The 21,104-nt window shown below is 39.0% G+C and overlaps 1 protein-coding gene across 2 annotated transcripts; it reads right to left on the bottom strand.

Moving 5' to 3' along the window:
• Positions 1-10,828: 10,828 nt before the first annotated feature.
• SUB1 (SUB1 regulator of transcription) lies at positions 10,829-20,749 on the bottom strand. Of its 2 annotated transcripts, XM_080362252.1 has the most exons (6): positions 20,718-20,749; positions 19,224-19,311; positions 18,781-18,853; positions 16,959-17,078; positions 11,513-11,621; positions 10,829-11,077 (listed from the first exon to the last, which is right to left on the bottom strand). In XM_080362252.1, the coding sequence occupies exons 3-6, from the start codon at positions 18,850-18,852 to the stop codon at positions 10,998-11,000; spliced, it is 381 nt and encodes a 126-aa protein (XP_080218378.1). In that variant the 5' UTR covers position 18,853; positions 19,224-19,311; positions 20,718-20,749; the 3' UTR covers positions 10,829-10,997. The 2 variants fall into 2 exon arrangements, with proteins under 2 accessions (XP_080218378.1, XP_080218377.1); XM_080362251.1 differs by lacking the exon at positions 19,224-19,311 and having other exon boundaries at positions 20,718-20,746.
• Positions 20,750-21,104: the final 355 nt, after the last annotated feature.

Here is a 21,104-nt window from a genome sequence, read left to right on the forward strand (position 1 = left end):
CGTGGATCTCACTTTTGCCCTGGACTGCAGCTCTGCTCACCTTAACTACCAGAAAACTGGAAAAATCTAAATAGATACATTTCCAACAAATGAGCATCACTGCTCATACACCACTCCCATACTCCATTTCTTTCCTGAGGCATCAAAAAGCAAGAACAGAACCCTTGTTTACACAATGCATTTAAATTTTCCAGTAGAACTTAAACATCAAGCCCTCAAAGATGAGACTGGGAAGCTTTGCATACATTCACATGCTGACTAAACTGTGAGATGGTTCCCTCTCTTCAGAGTTATGCAAAGCTGCTCTGAAGTTTTCTCCAAATGTTGGTTGTTAGAACAGCATTTATTCATAGAAGAGTATAGGCTGACCCTGCATCTTACCTGCTGCAGCAGCAAAACAGATTATCCAGAGATGAACAAGTCCACCTTCCTCTTGCTGGAAACTGAGTTGTGCCATTTTCTAGTGAAAAGAGGCATGTGTTCATCTGGAAACAAGTTATTGGCCTAGAGATATACTTCATACAGCTGTTCTTGCATTATGTTTTTCCACAAAGAACCACCCAAAGAGACGGCTGCTATACTTTGCAACAGTACCTTGCTTCATTTCAGAGCAGACTTTGGTGGAGGAAGGGTTTTCTCCTTTTTCCAGGTACCAAGCAGCGCCAGAGATAGCAGGTAACAAAGCAGACAGCAAGATCCCATAGGTGCCACTGCTGCTACTACCAGCATCCCAGGAGAAATGCCCACCGGCACTGAAAAGCTGTCGGGGGTTAAAAATAATTTATGGAGAATTAGGACCACAGTAAGATCACTGATAATTTGAGAAAACCCGTATGTACACTGAATGTCACAAAATACTATATTTTAGTAGCAGAACAACAGATGGAGTAGGGCCCACCTTGCCAAAGGACAAGCCAAGAAGTCCAGATCAAATAATCCAACTTCACAAATTTTTCAAACTTTCGAATATTTTACAGCAGTAAATGTTTAGTATTGTCTGAAATAACCAAGTCCTGAGGCAATAGAAGCAAAATGTGGCTCATGTGATCTATGCTGGTTTTCATCTCATTGCTCTGGCAACTTTCCTAGAAGCTGAAACAAAATTCTTAGCAACAGCAAACACACGTTGTTCTAAATATTTCGAACAATGGACATTGTCTTGTTTCAACATATTACTCAAAGTCGGCATACCAAGACAAAAATATATCTGCAAAACATTGGCTGATTAAGTCTTCAAACTGAATTGACACAGCAACATTTTTCCTGGGGGCTGAAGACAACTGTTCTCCAATATCCCCGGTCCCATCATTAAAACAATGAGGGTGTTAAGATGATGTTCTAATTTCATTACTTTGAAAACAATGACCCAAATCCCTGTTCTATCAAAGTCAAAGACTCATGTCTCAAGAAATGAGACATTTGTCTGTCAAGAAGTGGGAGAAAGCACTCCAACAGATTTCTTTTAAGTGCTGAGAGGGCCTGGCACTACTGGCAGGCAGCAGCACAGAGTACTCAAATAACCTTTATTCACAAATATTTGCCATCATAACCCAATACTCTCCCTGTGCTGACTTCAGTCTTTTCACAAGAGTCCTCCATAAAACATGGAAGAGGTTGACCTCTAAAAGATGACAAATCTAGGGGGTTCAGAAACATTTTTCAAAGTGAAGGATTCCAATCTAATAATGCAGCGTTATTACAGGCCACACACATGTAGACTTCCAGATATTCTACAACAAATACCTGTAATGACAACAGCACAGAGTCTGGTTGGAGGCCTGTTGTTAGTGGGGTTTCCCAGGGGTCAGTATTGGGTCCAGTCCTGTTCAACCTGAGCTGGGACTAGACAAAACCAAAACTGCCCCGGCTGCACACTTGCACAAACACCTGAATGAGGAGACTAAGTGCACCCTCAGCAACTTTGGTGATGATACCAAACTGGGAGGAAGGGCTGACACACCAGAAGACTGTGCTGTCATTCAGCAAGACCTGGACAGGCTGGAGGACTGGGCAGAGAAGAATCTGATTAAGTTCAACAAGGGCAAGTGCAGGGTCCTGCACCTGGGGAGGAATAACCCCAGGCACCAGTACAGGTTAGGGGTGGACCTGCTGGAAAGCAGCTCTGCAGAGAAGGACCTGGGAGTTCTGCTCAACAGCAGGTTGACCATGAGTCAATAATGTGCCCTTGTGGCCAAGAAGGCCAAGGGTATCCTGAGGTGCATTAGGAAAAGTGTGACCAACAGGCCGAGGGAGGTTCTCCTCCCCTTCTACTCTGCCCTGGTGAGGCCACATCTGGAGTACTGCATCCAGTTCTGGGCTCCCTGGTTTAAGAAGGACAAGGAAATACTGGAGGGAGTCCAGCAATGGGCTACGAAGATGATGAGGGATATTGAGCATCTTTCTGATGAGGAGAGACTGAGAGAGTTGGGCCTGTTCAACCTGGAGAAGAGAGGGCTGAGATGGGATCTCATCAATGTTTATAAATATCTCAAGGGTCGGTGTCAAGAAGATGGGACCAGACTCCTTTCAGTGGTGCCCAGGATGAGTGGCAACAGGCACAGACTGAAGCACAGGACGTTCCACCTAAACTTGAGGAGAAACTTCTTTACTTTGAGTGTGCCACAGCACTGGAAGAGGCTGCCAGAGAGGTTGTGGAGTCTCCTTCTCTGGAAACATTCAAAACCCGCCTGGACATGTTCCTGTGCGATCTGCTCTGCGTGACCCTGCTTTAGCAGGTGGGTTGGATGTGATGATCTCCAGAGGTCCCTTCCAACCCCAACCAGTCTGTAACGACCTTTCTACTCTTCAACACCCAAGAAAACCAAGTGCATGGACCGAGACGTGTCTCAGACAAATTATTAAGAGTCATTGTTATGGGGTTAACTAAAAGGGTTTTATTAACAATTAAATGATCAAGTGAGAATTAATCAATGCTTGAATAGAAATTAAATTATAATTAAGCAATAATTGAATGGTAATTAGTGATTTGGCAATTATTTAAATTATTATTTAAACAACAGTTTAGGCAGCAAACACTGCTACTCACTACTCTTCTAATAATTAAGCTATAGCTGGAGATATATTTACACATAAATGTCGCTAGCATATGATATACCTTTAGACCAAATGTAAAACGCCACTTACCTCACTGCAGATACCAGATGCCGGGTGAAGGGTCTCTCAGCCTTGAGCAGCGACCTTGAGAGGGGTCCCTGTCCCAGGGGAGCGCGCTGCCGTACCGCAGAGTTCGGTGGGCTCAGTGAGGCCACAGGCATTTACAGCATGAAGCGACAGCCTCATCATCAAACCCAGCCTTGGTGTTTGTGCAAGTGTGCAGCCGGGGCAGTTTTGGTTTTGTCTAGTCCCAGCTCAGGCCGGTGCTGTTATCTCCTGATAAGACATGGCCCAGACTCCCTGGTGCCTGAGGACATGTGGCCTCACGGGGTTCTCAGGGTTTGCAGGGCCACAGCAGGGCTGGTATCGGCGTCACCTACATGTCAGTGATGACTGAACCTAAGTGCTGCTGTCAGTCAGAACCAGGGCATCCATCACAGCACCATTACAAACTTACCGTACACGTGCTCTGCTAACCTACACCAAATTATTATTTAAGCAACGTTGCCAGCAGAGAACTTGCATTTAGTAGCCACTTACATAGAAGTCTGTCTGAATATTTGTTAGAGAAAATGTAAGTTATTGAAAAGTAATTATTGAGGTTTACCCAAAAAAAAAAAAAAAAACCAAAACACACCACTTATCTGAAATATTACATTTTCACTGTTGAAGATACACCAACAGGTTGCCAAATTGTTTTGTAGGAAGGTTTTCAATTCAGATCCTGTATTTTTCATGCGAAAAGCAGTAATAAGAGTTATTTTATTCCACTTCACACCTTCCATATGTGCTGCATGCATGGAAAAGATCCATAATGAAAAAAGATCTGCTTGGCAACAAAACAGTACCTTACCTTGCACTAGGATTTCCATCCTCAATGTTGCACCGGTCAATGATGCCTATGGAAGTACACGGACCGTGACTCAAGCAGATATGTAACCAGATGCAAAAGAGAACTGTACATTGTCTGAACTATATACCAATTGCAGAATTATAAGTTTCTTGACCATGTGCTAATCTCCATCCCCTTGAGGACAAAACTACACAAAATTGAATGTTTAATTCATAAAGCTAATATCCATCCAAATTTGACTTCAATAAATACACCAAAAACTCTTAAAAAGTCAGTTGTGCCCTTCATCAATACTGCAAACTGCTGATACCAAGGTTTTGAAGCCACACTGACCTAAAGCAGACCTAACTCTGCCCAAAGCACACAGCAGACTCTTTGTGCGAGAACTTCCACACAAGCCAACAGTTTCTTACTGCAGTCAAGCGAACTCCATCTGTGGAAAGCTACAAACTTCTCACAAAGCATCAGACCAATTTATTTCTTCAGTTAAGATTAATGCTTCAATCGGTCAAAAGAAGATATGAAAACACTTTAGAACTATATATTGGTATAGATTCAACTAGCTTTAAAAATTTTCTGGTGCTAAACAGTGTTCATGTAGGCAGATTTATTTTTTTTTTAAATTACTATAATTTTTTCAAAAATATTGCATTAAAAAGGGCACATCTGATGAACTTGTGTTTGAACAGAAGTACAACTTTAAGCTTAGCATTTTTTAATAGTTTTGTGTTTACTTTTCACCTTCGAAATGGGAAAAATACTGTTTCTGGAACAAGTCCTGAAAAAGTTCAGAAAATAACTCATTTCTTTAGCTGCACATTTTCCCCTCCTCACGTTTTCACATAGCATATCACAACCTTGCAACTTTACAGTCCTGACAGACACTTCTCTCTCTTATAAACAGGTGCTTAGACTACACAGCAGTCTCAGGCAGATAACTATCAGCAACTTAACAAAATCTAGTAAGAAATGCATCCAAGCATGAGTTTGCAAGTCCATTTTCGAAACCTACAACTGGAGCATGTTAAAAATAAGGAGATTCAAAACTCCTTAATGATCACAACAAAAAAAATTCAGCTTCCTGTAAAATAGTGCCACAAAATTAAAATAACAAAGGCATGAACAAATTTATTGGAGGAGCAGGGAAAATACCTAGATAACCTATTTACAAAAAATTGCCACCAAAACTCAAAATGTTTGTTCCAAAACATTTTAAAAGATAAGCCACAAACATTTTCCATAGGTTGCAAATTGTTTTGACAGATGAAATGCACATTACTATGGGATAGTAACACAACAGACGCTGTGGGGAAAAAAAGATATTACGCATTCTGTACACAGTCTCAGAGGAGCGACTCAATCACAAAGAAAACAAGCAGGGACAAGCACACTGCAAATTAAGACTGTTCAAAGGTTCCTCTGCACAGACAGGAGGGCAGTCTTTACATCATCACAAATGCTGTTCATGTCCTACATGGCACCTCAGGAACTTTTCAGGCTACCCAGGCAACTGAATTTTCTTTCCAGTACCCATACCATTGCAATTACAAATACCTTTGCTTATGGCAACCAGATATCCAGGTGGCGACTCTAATAATGTTTACCCCAGGAACAGTCTCACTGTGGTATTTTTCAAGTTGGTAGTATTCACTTCAGGGGGAAAAGCATTTGTCCACTGCTTTCACTGCAGGCAATAATCCAAGCTAATACAAAGGAAATTACTGCATTTGGGAAGTATGCATGTTGGCAAGAGTAATCCAGCTATTTCACATATACTTTATATTATTTTTTTAGCATTGTGATAGACATATGACCATTAATTGGCCTGTGTTAGCAACAGCAGCTGTATCTGCCAACCATAATTAGAAACCAATCTTTAAGGTATCTTTGACTTGTGATGACATGAGTGTAGTCAGAGATGCTTCTGTTCCAAGAGATGGAAGCGATGCCTCCGGTCAGAATACAAATAACAAAGGAAATGCAAAGGGAGCTGCAGATCTCAGTAAGGGATGGCAAATGGAAAGCAGAGGAAACAGCTGAACTCCACAGAGACACTTCACGTTGAGAGAGCAAAAAGCTTCAAAGATCACATAAGCAGCACTACAAAGAGACAACTAAGTTTTACTCCTATATATCACCTAACTTTCAATTTCAAGTAGTTAATTGTTAGCGCCATGTCAATCTCAAGTTTGTTCTTAATCATGTCATTCACCTCTCTCTCAGATGTATTGTGTGAGGATATTTTAGTGAATAGAAAAACTTAGGTCTTCCTGTTCCTAAAATGTAATGGGCTTTATTGTCTACAGCCTGAAAATTGACACATAAGCCTATTAGTGAAATCATAAAACATTTAAAATCTTCATTTGTGAAACAGTTCCTCCTTAGATAACAAAGGTAATGGGGCTTATGTAGTATCTTACCCCTTCTTCACTTAAGTAGCTTTTCTGCTCAACTGAACCAATCAGTAACAGTAGTCTAGTAGGCATGCTGGCCAAAGAGACATAAAATGTTTTTCTTGTTTAACCTTATCAAATACACCTAGAGATTTCCAAGAACAGTCTGTTCACTCCACGAACTTCCAGTTTTTCAGCAAGCTGTATTCACCTTTAAGACTGAGAGCCCACCTCCTTCCAAAGGATAACAATGTTCTTAAAAACTTGAGCCCTCAGCCCAACCTCAGTTCCTACCTCACCTATCATCCCATCATCGAAGAATACATGGATTCACTGAAAGCAAAGAGGAAGTACAATGAATACCAAATTAAGAAGATCTTACAAAAACAACATTTTTCTTAAATGAACCACAATTTAAGCTTCCCTGAAAGACCATCACTAAGCCATGGACCATTTATTCCAGTTCTTCAGCAAATGTCTCCTACACTTCTACACAACAATACAAAGGACACATAGGCTTGATTCACAACAGGAAAGACATTGCCTACCAGAATGCTCTTCCATACCTGCTCACCAGACATTCAGTGAAAGATGAATCCTATCAATAAGTGGAAGGCAGTAGATGATAAGTAAGTAGGACATGATGACCCTCCGTCAACCCCAAGCTCCATTTCTTCTCTTTGAGCCACACTAATTTCTGTGCCTGTGGCTAGAAATTGCTAAATTAATCAAAATTACTTGAAAAACCTGTTCAGTTCGACACTACAATCAGTTAATCCACTCCTTACAAACTAGTCAGAGCAAGCATGTAAAAAACAAATATCCTTCCCAAGGAAGCCTCCACTGACCTAACTGGCCAATGCAAATAAATGAATGTGTGAGAAGCTTTAGCTTTTTTCTATCTAATCTAGGCTTAATTTATTGTCAGATCAAAACAAAACTCCTCTGAAAAAGATAATCAGCCATTTTCTTAACAGCAGTGGGTTAGCAGGCACTTTCCTTCTCTTTGATATTTGAAAGTGTGTTTATATCTGCTGCTTCCATATTTACACACCACTTGTTCTTCCATCATAGTGAAAAGCTTCTCTCCCTTCAGGCTATCCTATCAATCCCCCACTCACAAACACGGAACAAGTGTAAGATGATTAAGTTCTCAAATTTCCAAATTACAACAGTTGAAAGAAAGAAACATCAGTTTCCATAACAATTTGGGAAAAATAAAAAGTTTTAGTGAAGCTAAAGTTCTATTAAAAATAACACTTACGTCAACAGAAGTCTTCATTTATTTCCAAGTGTTCAAATTGTTATTACATGTATACCATTTAACTGTTTTTTTATTTGAACATTAAGGTAATTACAGCTGGAGATCATATTTCCAGTGGTCTCTTTGCAGTGGATACCACCAGAGCAAAACATGAAACATTCCACATGGTTAATAACATGACATTTGAGTTACCAGAATTACAATCATGAATTTTTTTTGCTAACATATCACATAAGAAGTATGTAACTGGGGCATTTCCTTTAACAAAAATATCAAACTTAGTACTGGATTTGCTAAATTTCAATATGAACATCTCTACATAAGAGGAACACCATACATGACAGTTTGATTTATCACACATACAGTACTTTGGCAACTCTGTGATGCATTTTTCTCCCTAAGCTCCTTAGTAGGCTTAAATTATAAAACATATTGCTAATATGCCCCTGCACAAATATCAAAAATCAAATGCATCTTTATTTTACCACCTTATGGGAAAGGGAGCAGTGTTTTATCTTACATTACACAGCTTTTTCACGTATGCAGAGTTTTCTTCCATGGACACTTCTACAGGTATCCAAACTAACATTTTGTTTGCAATAACAAATTAAAAAATCTGAATTTTCTTCTCAAATTAGAAAGACTACAGCTATAGACAATTGCATGACAAATCACTACCAGCTGTTTATTTCAAAATAACAGCAAACACATCAAATTTTTATCAAATAACAAGCACATCAGTCATTTGAGGTGCAATGGATTTTCTCAATTCAACTCATTTTGAGCTTTTGTGAAACTGATTGGTTTATTTAATTACCTTTCTTGTGGGACATTCATGCAGAAGACTGGCTCAGGTAAAATGTATTTTATGATTATTACAGGCAAAAGGAAAAATATTTTTAAACACATAAGCTAAGTAAAGTCAAACTGCTCCAAGTTTCATCAAGTAAATGGGATAAACAGCTCCAGTAATTATCACAAATTCAGCAAGGGGGTTATCTATAATAGGACTGCTAACAAATACTTGTTTATTTGAACACCTCTATCACCAGTTTCCATGAGAGAACTAATCACTATATTGAAACTTTTTCACTTACTCCCCTCAAATTAATGAATTCTCCACCTTCTGAATGCAATTACATTGTACTCTGATACAAAACTGCCATCCAATGACCTACTACAACAGTAATCAAAGCAAGGAAAATGTTCCCTCTAATATAATTATGCACTTTAGAGTAGCCACACGAAAGTCTTCAGGTACAATGGCTAAAATCTGGTTGCAAAATTTCAGGTTTAAAGGAAAAATTCGTATATACATACCACAAATACAAGTTACCTAGAGCCTGTCAACCATGATCTGAAGTAATTTATTTCATTCACTTATCTGTGAAATTTTAGCACATCTTTCATATTTATTCTATTTAGTCCAAGTATCCCCACACACCTATAAGTAACTCAAAAAAAGAACGTTGTGCCCAAAAATGCACTTGCTACCACAAAACATCACTTTACCCTTTTATTCACCTTCAAGCAGTTCTTAAAAATTCAGATTTCCTGAGCTACACAAATCCAGATCTTTATTTGTAATATGTCAACAGTAGGTAAGTTTAAAAGCAGGTAGAAGTATCTAGCATAATATTTAAACTAAATACTATAAATTTAATTTGATGAAGTCACTCTTCCTCACTCTTCAATGCTTATTTGTATTGAATTACAAACTGCAACACCGGAATAGTATGTGTATGGCACCTCCACACATGTCTGCAGTATAAACATACTAAGATATTCCAAAATTAAACAAATAGTAAATCCTGTTTATCTATACAAAATTTTAAAAATATATGAAGTTTAACAACAAATCTGAAAACTACATCTGAACCAATTAAGTTGTACATTCACGACACATCTCAAAATACCAATTTTCATGAAGCTGCTTCATCTTCTTCCTTCAATTAACTGCATTAAGTTAGAAAAATGAACTCCTAATTCTGCTAACTAACATTTCTTCACTGTAGTTATTACATGTCAGCTAGCTTTGATTTTTCACTGTTAACTTCTGCACTGGCACACCCCTTATCTCTCCAAGTTCTACTCAAACATCATATTGTCCCTCCTTCATTCCATTGTTTGTGACACCTACCAAGAAGCCCTTCAGCTGTGGCAGCATCTTGTCTAACAGAGTTTTCACTGCACAGAAGCTTCTCTTCCAGACACTGCAATGTTTGACAAGCGAAGTTCGCTACTCGTGATCCACTACGTACCAGTGCTCCACTATAAGCACGAAGCATCTTCTGTACAACAGATAAAACAGCTGTGCACATATAAGCCACACAAAGCATGCCAAGTTAAGTGGTTTGGGCAGGCAGTGTGGACAGGGCAGAAGCAGGAGATCCAGACGTTTTGGTTGAAGTGATTTTAATCTTGTTTGACCTGTAACAGCCTAGTTTATGCATCAATTTTTACGCAATACTCTCGAATGAACAAAAGCCCTACAAAGACAGGTCAACTGTTCTTTTCTACAGAATAACTAGTTTGTATGTGCTTAAGAATGAATTTAACACAGAGCTTGAAAAGGATACCTAACTAATAACCACATTTGGAGCTTTTAAATACTATCTTACTCTGAGGTATATGTTTATTACTGTAAAAGTTTATGCATCACATTCTAAAATCTAGGGTTCAATAAGAAAGGCTAATTGTGTTTTCTAAGACAAGCAAGCTATAAAAAAATGGGAAGAAATTGTGTGTGGCTTGTGTTCAAGTGTTACTGTTTATCGTAACGTTTCATGCAAGTAATGCAAAAAAGTCATATACTCAGGAATGTTTACATCTGAATAAATAGGGTAAATTAGCAAATACAGTATTTAAAATTATCTACAAAAATGTGTTTTACCAAGTCTTCACTGTTTGTATCAAGTCTTAAAACAGAAAGCTGTCAGGGCAATACCAAAGAGTATGAAATAAAAGAAAAAAAATAAATTGAGGCATTTTAAGAAATCTCCTCAGAAAACAAATTCATATTAACCATTAACTAAACTGAAACTAAAACGAAGACTAAAGCTATTAGGTGGTCTTATCAGCAAACACCTTCAATCAAACAGCCATAAACAATTATGCTTTACATATTACTTGTTTTGTTTATTTTACATCATGAGGTGAAATCAACACTCTTACTTTTAGTAAAGTATACACAAATAGCCTCACTCAGAATACACTTTTAATGCACATAAGAAAAGTATTCATCTTACAAATCGATTTGCAATCCAAATATACAATAGATTGGAAAACAATATTTTAGAAAACAAAAGCCAATATAAAAAAAAAAGTTCGCTTTAAACAACTAAAATGATTAAAGTTTCTGTATGGTCTGTCTTTACAGTTTTCTTACTGCATCATCAATATCAGAAATCTGTTCCTTCAGCTGGTTCCACTGTTCTGGATTTAAAGAAATACCTGAAATGCATTAAAAATAAACACTTAAGACAAAAAGAAAATTGTAGAGAGGAATCTTGCATAATTACTATGAAGGCTGGTTTCATACACGAAGACTATGTTGTGACTACTAATGCCTGAGATACTTCAACAACTCTCTCAGTTACAAAGCGAAACTACTCATTTGGAACACTTCAGATTAACTTCAGACTTTAGCTGATCTCTGATCAAGACTATAAATTACAAATAAAATTAGTACAGTATAACAAATTCATTCACAAGTACTAGGCAAAACACAGGAAATGAATACAGCTCTGGCCTTGACAGAAGGCAGCACAAAAAAATATTACTCTAAAAATATAATGTAGTAACAAAATATAAAAATCTGATACACAACATTCTCCAGCACACTGTAGCCAATGTTTTAATACAAAATAACATGAAACGGAACAATACCTTTTCTGCCAGGCTTCATTTCACCTTCTTGATCCATCCAATATTCTCTAATATCAATTAAGACTTTCCCTTTAAAGTCACGAACACTGACATACCTCATTTTGCCAATCTGTCAAAACACATAAAAGAGTCTTTTAGGTATTTTACATATTACAGCCCTCACTTTTCCCAGCAGTAGCAGACTCAGACGTGTGACATTGCACACTGAAGCCTATTTTAGACACCAGAGAAACAACTAGATCAGAAGCTTAATCCAGAGTAGTCAGTAGGCTAATAAGTAATGACAATATAAATGGATGAACAACTTAAAACAAGTTGAGCATTCAGTGCTCAATGCAAAAGTAGCTCTCCTAAGCTAAAAATACCTGTATTCTTACCATGTTTACTTCTTAAAAAGCCACTAATTTTCTGCTTTCTGAAATAAAATTTTGCCTCTATTATAACCATCTCTGTTTGCAGCATTTGTGAACAAACAGGAAAGAGGGAGCTATACTCCCAAATCTAAATCTTGATACATTCCATGTAGAGAAAGCAAATTAGATACATAGGATAATAACAATTTCTAGAGGGGTTTTTGTTTGTTTCTCTGTTTTTTTAAACACAGTAAATACAGATGGAAATGAAAGTTAGTCACCAACTATCCCATGTTTATTCCCAAGTCCTCACGGCACTTCACTGGAATTGTGGTTAAAATTTTATCTCACTATACCAGGTGTTCCAAAAAAACCATTTGAATCTTTTAAGCTTACCAGTATGCAGCATAGTATGAAATGACTTTGGAATTCCATAATTTCTGCACTACAGTGGCTTTACTGAATTATAAGGGCACTTTTTTATTTTTTTGTTATGGGGAGGTGGGGGCGCAGAGGGGGAGGCCAGCAAGGAAACTGACAACAATGCATTACACCACATATTTAGGTGCATTACAGATTTTCCAAATCGGATAAAAAAATATTTGTTCATATAAATTCAAACTATAGTGCGAATTTGAGAATCAGAAATTACCTAATAAAATGACAATTCATGTAAGAAATTACTAGAATTCTGCATGTACCTTCTAGATACACTTCAAGAAGAAAGAATACATTCTAAAGTAAACACTATTAAAACAGAATATTCCTTCCTAATAGAACATTGACTTTAGTTTTCAACTTCCTTAGTTTATGCATCTTGCATTTTTATACTATTTAACGAGGGCCCAAACACACCTTACTACCATTAAGTCTGACCAAAAAGGTTGAACAATTCTCTAATCGACTGAAATATTCCACAGATGTTTAAGTCATACACTGTTATTGCACAAAATAGATATAAACAATAGAATTTTGTTTGCTTAATGTAATTTTTCTTCTTATGCAGATCATGCTAATTTAATTCTAAAATTGATTTTAAAACACTAAGAACATCTTTAGATACATGAGCCTGAAACAGTTTTCCTACTTCACAGCATCCTCTAAAATTAACAAGACAATAGTTTCTAAGATAGCACTTTTGATTGATTTATTAAATACTTTCATAGTACTACAAATGTAACATTCAAAAATAAGGTATGATGTCATGGTAGCTTAGCTCTTTCAGATCAAACTTGGTACCATGCCCAAACCCGTCAGCGCTGCTGGCAAAGAATATCTTAGACTACACCAACAACATTTCTTGGTTTTACCCTTTAACACCTCAGTGACTTTTAAGGTCGCCTTTAAGAACAGCTTCAAGTGATGGTACTCCACAACACCTTGTTTTTCCAGGACTATCAAAGAATATTAGAGCATTGCCAAGTAATTCCAGATTTGCTATAAAAAATGAAACTTGATAGAATATAGCAGATTACAGCTATAAATACAGTAAAAGTGTTTAGGATTTGAATTTTAAGGATGAGACTGTTAATCTCTTGAGTATCTCTTGAATCTCTTGAATATCTCTTAATTCAACTACAGCAAGGAGCGAAGCAACAATGTAAAGTTCATTTACTCAGTTAGTAAATCTACCTTAAATGGAAACAGTTCCACATGAAAACACTGAAATTAGGTTTTACATCAGTGTCTAGATTTCACCTGAATGCCCATTTTAAATTTTGAATGTTTAGTTGAACTCTGTGCACAACAGTAGCCGCTGCTAAAAGCTTGAAATAGGCTTCTAAAGCATGGTTTCAATTAACATCTAAAGTTAAAAACCTCAACACAAATCTGATTTAACTATTCAAGCAAATTGACGTTTCTTGATTTTCAGGTACCTGCAATTCTGGCAAATTCATTCTGAACAATTATTTTTTCAAGCAGCCACTGACAGTCCTAGAATAATTTCACTGACCTACAACACCTTTGTATCTCTATGACCACAGCAGTATTCCAAGGGCTGTACTGACTTATCACAGCTTAGTTACCGCAGTTCAGTGTTCACAGACAACATATGCTTTCTATTAAATATCACTTGTCCTTAGATTATACTATTCTATTTAATTACATAAATCAGAAGACATTAAAAGCATTATTTCCAGGCTTCCGTTTCTTAGAATAAAATGCAATGAACTGTGTTGTGGTTTCTTTCACAGCTACACAACTGACTTCCTTTGTGAGTTTCAACAACCACCTTCTTCACCATTCTTTCGTCCTATTTCCAGTTAGTCTTGATTAAACTGTATACAGACTGTGGATGCAGAAACGGCAAAAAAAGCATCCTTCTCTCTTAGCTGCTCACTATATGCATAGGATCAGAAGCAGCACAATAAACAGTCCCATAAACAGAGAGATCTGCAATACAGCAAATGGATTGTGAAACACGTTGGTGACCACTTAAGTTTCAGAATTAATGTGCTAAACCAATCACCTTTCCAGAGCACCATAAACTTGTATGTGTATCTACTTTTAGGAGCCTATGATAGATAAAGACACTACACTGTGAAACTGAAGAACGTATTCCTCAAAAGTCAAAAACCAAATGCAACCAAACTTACATAAATAAGAAAAATTAAGTGGAGGGGAAAAGTGGGACAACACACAGGCAGACATCTTTCGAAGTAAAAATTCCAGTGAAATGCAACCCGGCTCCACTCTCGAAAGCCATTAATACGGTATCCTGACAGCATTAACAAACCTTATCCAAATCAGGCATAGGCAGATGACAGGATCTGTCAAACTAACCAAAGCACATGATGCAGAGCTCACATTGGCTTGAAGCCACAGAAAGAATCTAATGTATCAACACTAAATCCTTCTAAACTAACATGAATAATGCTTGCCCTTAGGGCCTCTACAAGAGTAAGGTAAATTTCCACATGCCAGCTGTACCCAAATCCCTCAACAAATTCCAAAGATACTAGCCTACATATAAAGCCTAAAAAGGCCAAGACACATAAATAAAGAAAATACACAGTCTTTTATATTGAATTAATTCCCTTCTACTTACATTTATACTGTTCTTCATAATTAGTCTCAAGAATACCATTACACCAACACTAGTCTCAAACAAAAATCATAAAACTTAGATCTTTATGAACATGCTGAATCTTTCAAATACAGCTGTCATAGCAAGCTCTATATCAAGTATACTTTAAGAGCATAGCTTGAAGGTGTAGAGCAACACGCCTGTAAGTTTCGCATCATCTGCTGCTGCTCACATAGTGTGGACGCCACAGAATTACCGACTATCCTATGAATGCTTTACAACCTGATTTCCATCAACTGAAGCCACACTCGTAAGTTATACTGCAAAGTCACTTGCACACCAGAGATCATTTTACTGCCACGGGAAAGCAGAAAGGAGAGTTTCTAGTATTACTAATAGTCCTAGAACAAATAAAACCATATCTAAAAAATTAACGTGCAACTAGATCCTCCAGCACAGTCTCCTGGGGAGGGGGAAGAGAGGAAAAGTATCCTCAGACCTGCAGTGCTATTTCTACACTGAAACAGTTGCATCTTTGTTAATGTACATAAGATGTTGCAGCATGAAGAAAATTCACAATGCTTCACATAACACAATAAGTGATATAAAAAAAGAAAAATCTGTTTTTGATAAACTAAAAGGCAGACAGAGACTAAGTAACACTGATGTTTTAGGTCAAGGTGATACACAAGTATTTTTTCTGTACTGTACTCAACACTGTTCTTATCAGACTAATAGGAGTCCTCTACTGCCTGTTTTTAGTAATTTATCATCTTAGATCAAAAAGGTTGAAAGAAATCAGAGTACGCAAATACTTTTGCTTTTATTTGAAAGGGTCTGGTTTTTTGTTTTTTTTTTTTTTCTGTGCATCGGGAAGATTCCAACATTTTAACTGCTTTCCCCAAGGCTGGAATTTCCCAACTTATTATAAACAGAATAAAGCTTATACATATTTTTTTTCAGTTCTAACTGCAGTTCGCCTCATTATGTATAGAAGACATTACCTCATTTTTCCTACATGGTTCAAAGTATGCCCCAGCAGAACTACAAATATTATATTCTTCCTCTGATGAGGAAGAGTCTAGGCACTGCTCTCAATTGAATCTCTCCTTCCCAACTACATGTGAAGAGGCAAGTGAGAAATGATACATTAAAAATAACTGCCCTGTATTACAGTCTCAGTTAAGCAAGTCTTCTCTGTGGAAAAGTTTTTTTTTCCCATATTATTTTGCACAACTACAGCCCAAAGCCATTTATTTTTGCCTTACTCTGTGCTGCAGCCATCTTATTAGGCACCTCTCCCATACCCTTTTACAAACTTAAGAACCAAAGTTTCTAAAAATTTAAGTTTCTTTCCAGACAGCTAGTCAGAGACATTTAAGAAGTCTTGATACACACCCCTAAAACACGTAATTCTGAGCTTCATGTATTCTTGCGGAGACTTCAGCACACACAGCTACTACTCGGCTAACCCCAGTAACTGCAATAACCTAAATTCACAAATGGATCTTACTACTGAAAACTGTACATTCATCCCATCCTAAAAACAAGGACAATGTCAAAAATTACAATATTTTTGGATATTCAGTGAGAAAAACCTGCATCATAAAACAAAGGTACACACAAAACTTATTACAAGACACTGTATTGTAATACAGCAGCCACATTGCCCTTGACCTAGTTAAATAGGAATGAAGAGTCCATACTTTGGTTTCCAAGAACCTTTCAAGAGCCCTGATTAAAAAGCATTTCCATGTAGAGATAGTTCTGATCTAACATTTACAGTATATTCATGGTAAGTGCTGTATTTATGGAAAAATTACTACCCAGCAAGTTACCATGGGCAAAGATATGAGGATTAGATCAACTGCTACAACTCAGGTTCTTTGCTGCAACCTGACAACGCTTTTTCTGAGCATCTCATCTGCACAGCTAACATCATAATCCCCAACACTTACGGAGACCAAGCACTATGCCGTCAAGATATTTGATCACCTCATAAAATTTATACTGAATATGGTATAACATGTTACCTTAACCAGGCTCTAAGAGTCATCAACTTTACCTGAAACATATTCTCGTCTCTGTTACTGCTTTGCTTAGAAGAAGCTGCACCTTTTGAACTTTCACCAGTCTTTTGTTTCTTTATAGGTTTTTCTGGAGCTACTTGCTTTTTCCGCTTTGCCTTGGAGCAAAAATAAAAAGAGAAAAATATGAACCACAACTGATCTTATAAGTTATGAAAAAGTTTACATTAGAGGTCACAAATTACTACTATGCAATGCACATTATCATCTTCTTTCTGTGAAACAAGAATTCAATGCTGTATATTTAGACTGGAATTAAAAAAAAAAAAAAAAAAAAATCAAATGAATCTTATTCCATTCCCAGTGAGGTTTACCATAACAGTTTGGCTTTAAAGAGAACTGAATGAGATGAGAATATATTTCAAAAAGCCTGTTCCTTCTGCACAGTAATACTGTCAGTTCAGCCACTGTAATAAAAAAATTAAGGTCTGATGGAAGTTTCACCCTACTTTCCACTGAGTACAACAAAAAATGCAGGACAGCTTACAAATCTTCTAAAAAAGAAAAAATAATAGATAACATAATGAAGAAAGGATCTGGTAATCAGCTCCATCAGAGCAGATTTTTCTCTTTTGTTAAATCACAGTCCAATCTCTGTCCATAACATGATAAATCAAACATGTTTAAAGAACATTCAGATGATATCACCTGTAAATCACACTACCTGCAGATGTTACGAAGTTACTATTTATATTAATGGTTATATAGGCGCCCACTCCAAAAAAAAAAGTAATACAAAGATACCAAAACTTAGTCTCAACTGCTAGAATCATATTGTGGATAAACTCTTTTAAAGGCAAACAATTCCAACAAATATGGAAGGTTATAATAGGAAAAAACCCAATGCCTTAGGCCACTAAAGCAGACTATTAAGACTCTGTCTTTTCAGGAATACATTTCCCTATCAAACTCACCTGAACATTTTCTCTTATGTTAAGATCCAACACAACGCCTGGTTTGCGAAGTGCAACCAAGTCACATTTGAATCAATTCACTAAAGCAGAATGACTCTCTTCACATACTACACTTGAAGACCTGACACCTGCATTATCACCTAACATTTCTTAAAAAGAGAAATTCAGTGTTTTTTTTCAATTTTTGTTCATGCCTAGCAGATCTATATAAATGTATAAATTAACTAACTATAAAAAAAACAAATGGGAGCACTCAATTTATATATTTAAACTAGTCAACATACGTTGAAATTAATCAACTCAAAGACATTCAGGCTGGCTCAGATTTTAAGCAAGAAACTAGCAGGTGCTATTACAGTAAATATAAGAATTTGTAAGAAACAAAGAACATGGAAACAAGATAAGCAAGTGGCACATGGAGGACAGAGCATCTGGTGGATTTTCTTTTGGACAAGTAATCCAGATAACAAAATGCAGAGGCATGGACGGGGGTGTTTGTCCTCAAAATTAGTCCAAATTCTTGCCACCAGGGGTAGCTTATACAAGAAGCCTTCTATTACTTGCCACAAAGCAGCAAAGAATTCCAGGAAGCTTGTGGCTAGATATATCACATGGAAAACCCTGCAGAGAGCAAAGTGCAATTTAGGAAAAAAATGTTTAGTGCAAGGCAAAAAGCATCCTATCCATTCTACCCCTAATCTTGGGGGCTGTTTTGTTGTTGTAGTTGTTTGAGAAACGTTAGGTGAGTGGACTGGTTTAGGGGTTTTTTTAAGTGTCTGATGAACCGTATGGAATGACACGTATTTTCTGACATGACCTAACCCCTTAATCCCAACCTGAAATATAAGAGTTAATACAGTAGTAATAAACTGCATATAATGTTCACCTTTTTGTCAACTTCACTATCTGAATCACTGGCAGATGAGCTTGAAGACACAAGTTCCTTTGACTTAGGCATTCTAGGAAGAGAAAAATAACATGAGAACACTATACAAGGAATATGTGCCATTACCTGTTTGTAGAGGCTCATCTTATTCAAAACCCTCCTAAAGACTTTCCTGCCTTTTCATATAAGCTTTAATACACATTGCACATGCAATCTCAAAACACTCTTCCCTCTTATACCTCATTCCCCTTTTGCTGCAACTACATTAAATGCAGTGTTGTAGTTTCTGAACTGTTTACAAAAGGTACAATTTCTCACCAGTTTCATACACTCCTGGATACAGCAGAAATCATAATGTAAAAAATACTGTCCTCCAGCTGAATTATCAATATTACATTCACAAATACAAACTTCTAAGGTTCTAACCTTATCTATGAACTTACATGGGCACTTCGCTCACTCGGATTTGCAAGCATCATGCTGCATAATCGTAATACGTGAAGCTAAAGTTCTCCTCAAAAATAGAAAAATCTGAAAAAACACCTCAGTTACAATGAACTACAGTACTGCGATTAATATTTCCACTGCAGCTTTAACACATCAGTCTCTAAAGTCTATTCATTTGCCAGACAAGTGAACATTCAACTTTCCTTGAATGCATGCTGCCAGGTGTGCTTCTACATCTCTCCAGTATGCAAATGTGTGGTTACATATAGCAGTTGCACATCTTGCCTGCTACGAGAAACTCTTTGCAACAAATACAAAGCTCTTTTGTTCTTTCAGAATAAAAACAAGCATCCCAGAAAGAAACTGTATAAATTAAACTAAGCTAGGAAAGTACTAAAGAGGTATATCTCAGGAGAGGAAGTGGAATAGCAGTATGTTTATTCCAGTAGTGAAATAAATCGCATGCAAAGGGAAAAAACAGAGTCTGAACACTGCTAATAGATCAATGTGGTTCTAAAGCATGCTAAGTTCTGTCATAATAGCTTGGAGCACAAGGGTTGAAGCTGTAGCACTGAAAATGAAACAGGGTATGGGGAAGCACACACACAAGCCACGCTGTAGGGTGAAGTCAGAGGAGAACTGGAATGGGACAATGGGAAAATACGTACTGAGATGGTATGAAATCGGGGAGTCGAACAAGAAAACACTGATACGCTGGGGGGCTTAAGGGAGCGGACAGCAGCAGGGGAGAACCCCAGGGTCCGCATCAGGGGGAGCGAGCGACAACATGGAGGAAGGTGGGGGCGGAAACTAGGGAAAAGGAATGGGGAACGCGAGGTGCCCCTCGTGAGAGGCTGCCAGGCAGAGCCTGAGGAGACACCACAGCACTGGGGAGAGGCAGGGCAGGACGAGACGGACTAAGTCAGGACGAAGGAAAGGGAGACAGACGAAGGACATCAGGTAGGCGGGCCCGAGCCGCCATTTTCCTCCCCTATTCCTCTTTTCCACGACTGGTGTTGCCCCCCAGGGGAAAGGAGCGAAGGCCCAGACAGGGGGACGCGGGCAAGGACGCGAAGGCCAACCCGCGGCAGGGCGGCACCGAGGGGCCGCAGGTCACCGACGGCGCAGGGCAGCACACACAAAAAAGGGTCGGGGGTCGTTAGCGGGCAGGGTCAGATCCCAGCGTCGGGGAACCGGAGCCGGGCGGTTCCCCGCCGCCATTTTCTCCCTCACTCAAATCCTCTCTGCCCCCCCAACATGGCAGCTTCTCCTCGACGGCGGCTCCTCCTCCCGCCCCAGGCCCGCTCCTCAGCGGGGCATCCCCCCCGCTGGGCATCGCGGGCACTCGAGGAACACGCGAAGCCTCGCCGCACGGCTGGCCGGCCCGGCGCGCCGCCCCCGCACCGGCCGGGAGATGCCGAGCGCCCCGCCGGCGGCGGTGGCAGCAGCGCTGGGGGCGCGACGGGAGGGGTGGGCTCCCGGGCACTCACGTCTTGCTCCACGCGCGGTTCCTCTGCACCACGAGAGAAACGGAAGTGACGCACGGCGGAATCCCCGCCCCTGCCCCGCACCACGTGGGAGGGGCAGAGGGGAGGTGTTTAAAGGGGTCGCGTTCCTTTGCCGCTGGTTCCCGCCGGAGTGGGGGGGGGCTGGGGTGGCAGGGCGGCCCCGAGCGCCTCTGGTGGGGCTGGTGTCCGCCGCCGAGCGCCAGCCGAGCGCCGAGGGGGTCGAAGCGCGCCTGCCGAGTGATCTTGTGGGGCTGACAGCAGGGCCTGGCCTGGAGCGGGCACCGCTCGGGGCTGCGCGCTGCTGAGGGGACGCGGCGGCGTGGCCGGGCCTTCGCCCGCCGCCTGAGGAGCTGCGAGAGAGGCTCGGGC

This window comes from Nesoenas mayeri, assembly GCF_963082525.1.
Source record: "Nesoenas mayeri genome assembly, chromosome: Z".
Lineage (NCBI taxonomy): Eukaryota > Metazoa > Chordata > Aves > Columbiformes > Columbidae > Nesoenas > Nesoenas mayeri.

What these genes read in the sequence shown, in the direction of transcription:
- SUB1 (XM_080362252.1), bottom strand. Translation starts at nt 18,852, where the DNA reads ATGCCTAAGTCAAAGGAACTTGTGTCTTCAAGCTCATCTGCCAGTGAT. An exon ending in ATAGTGAAGTTGACAAAAAG is followed by an intron (nt 17,079 to 18,780) that starts GTGAACATTATA and finishes TTTTGCTCCAAG; the next exon opens with GCAAAGCGGAAAAAGCAAGT. An exon ending in AATGAAGCCTGGCAGAAAAG is followed by an intron (nt 11,078 to 11,512) that starts GTATTGTTCCGT and finishes AATGCATTTCAG; the next exon opens with GTATTTCTTTAAATCCAGAA.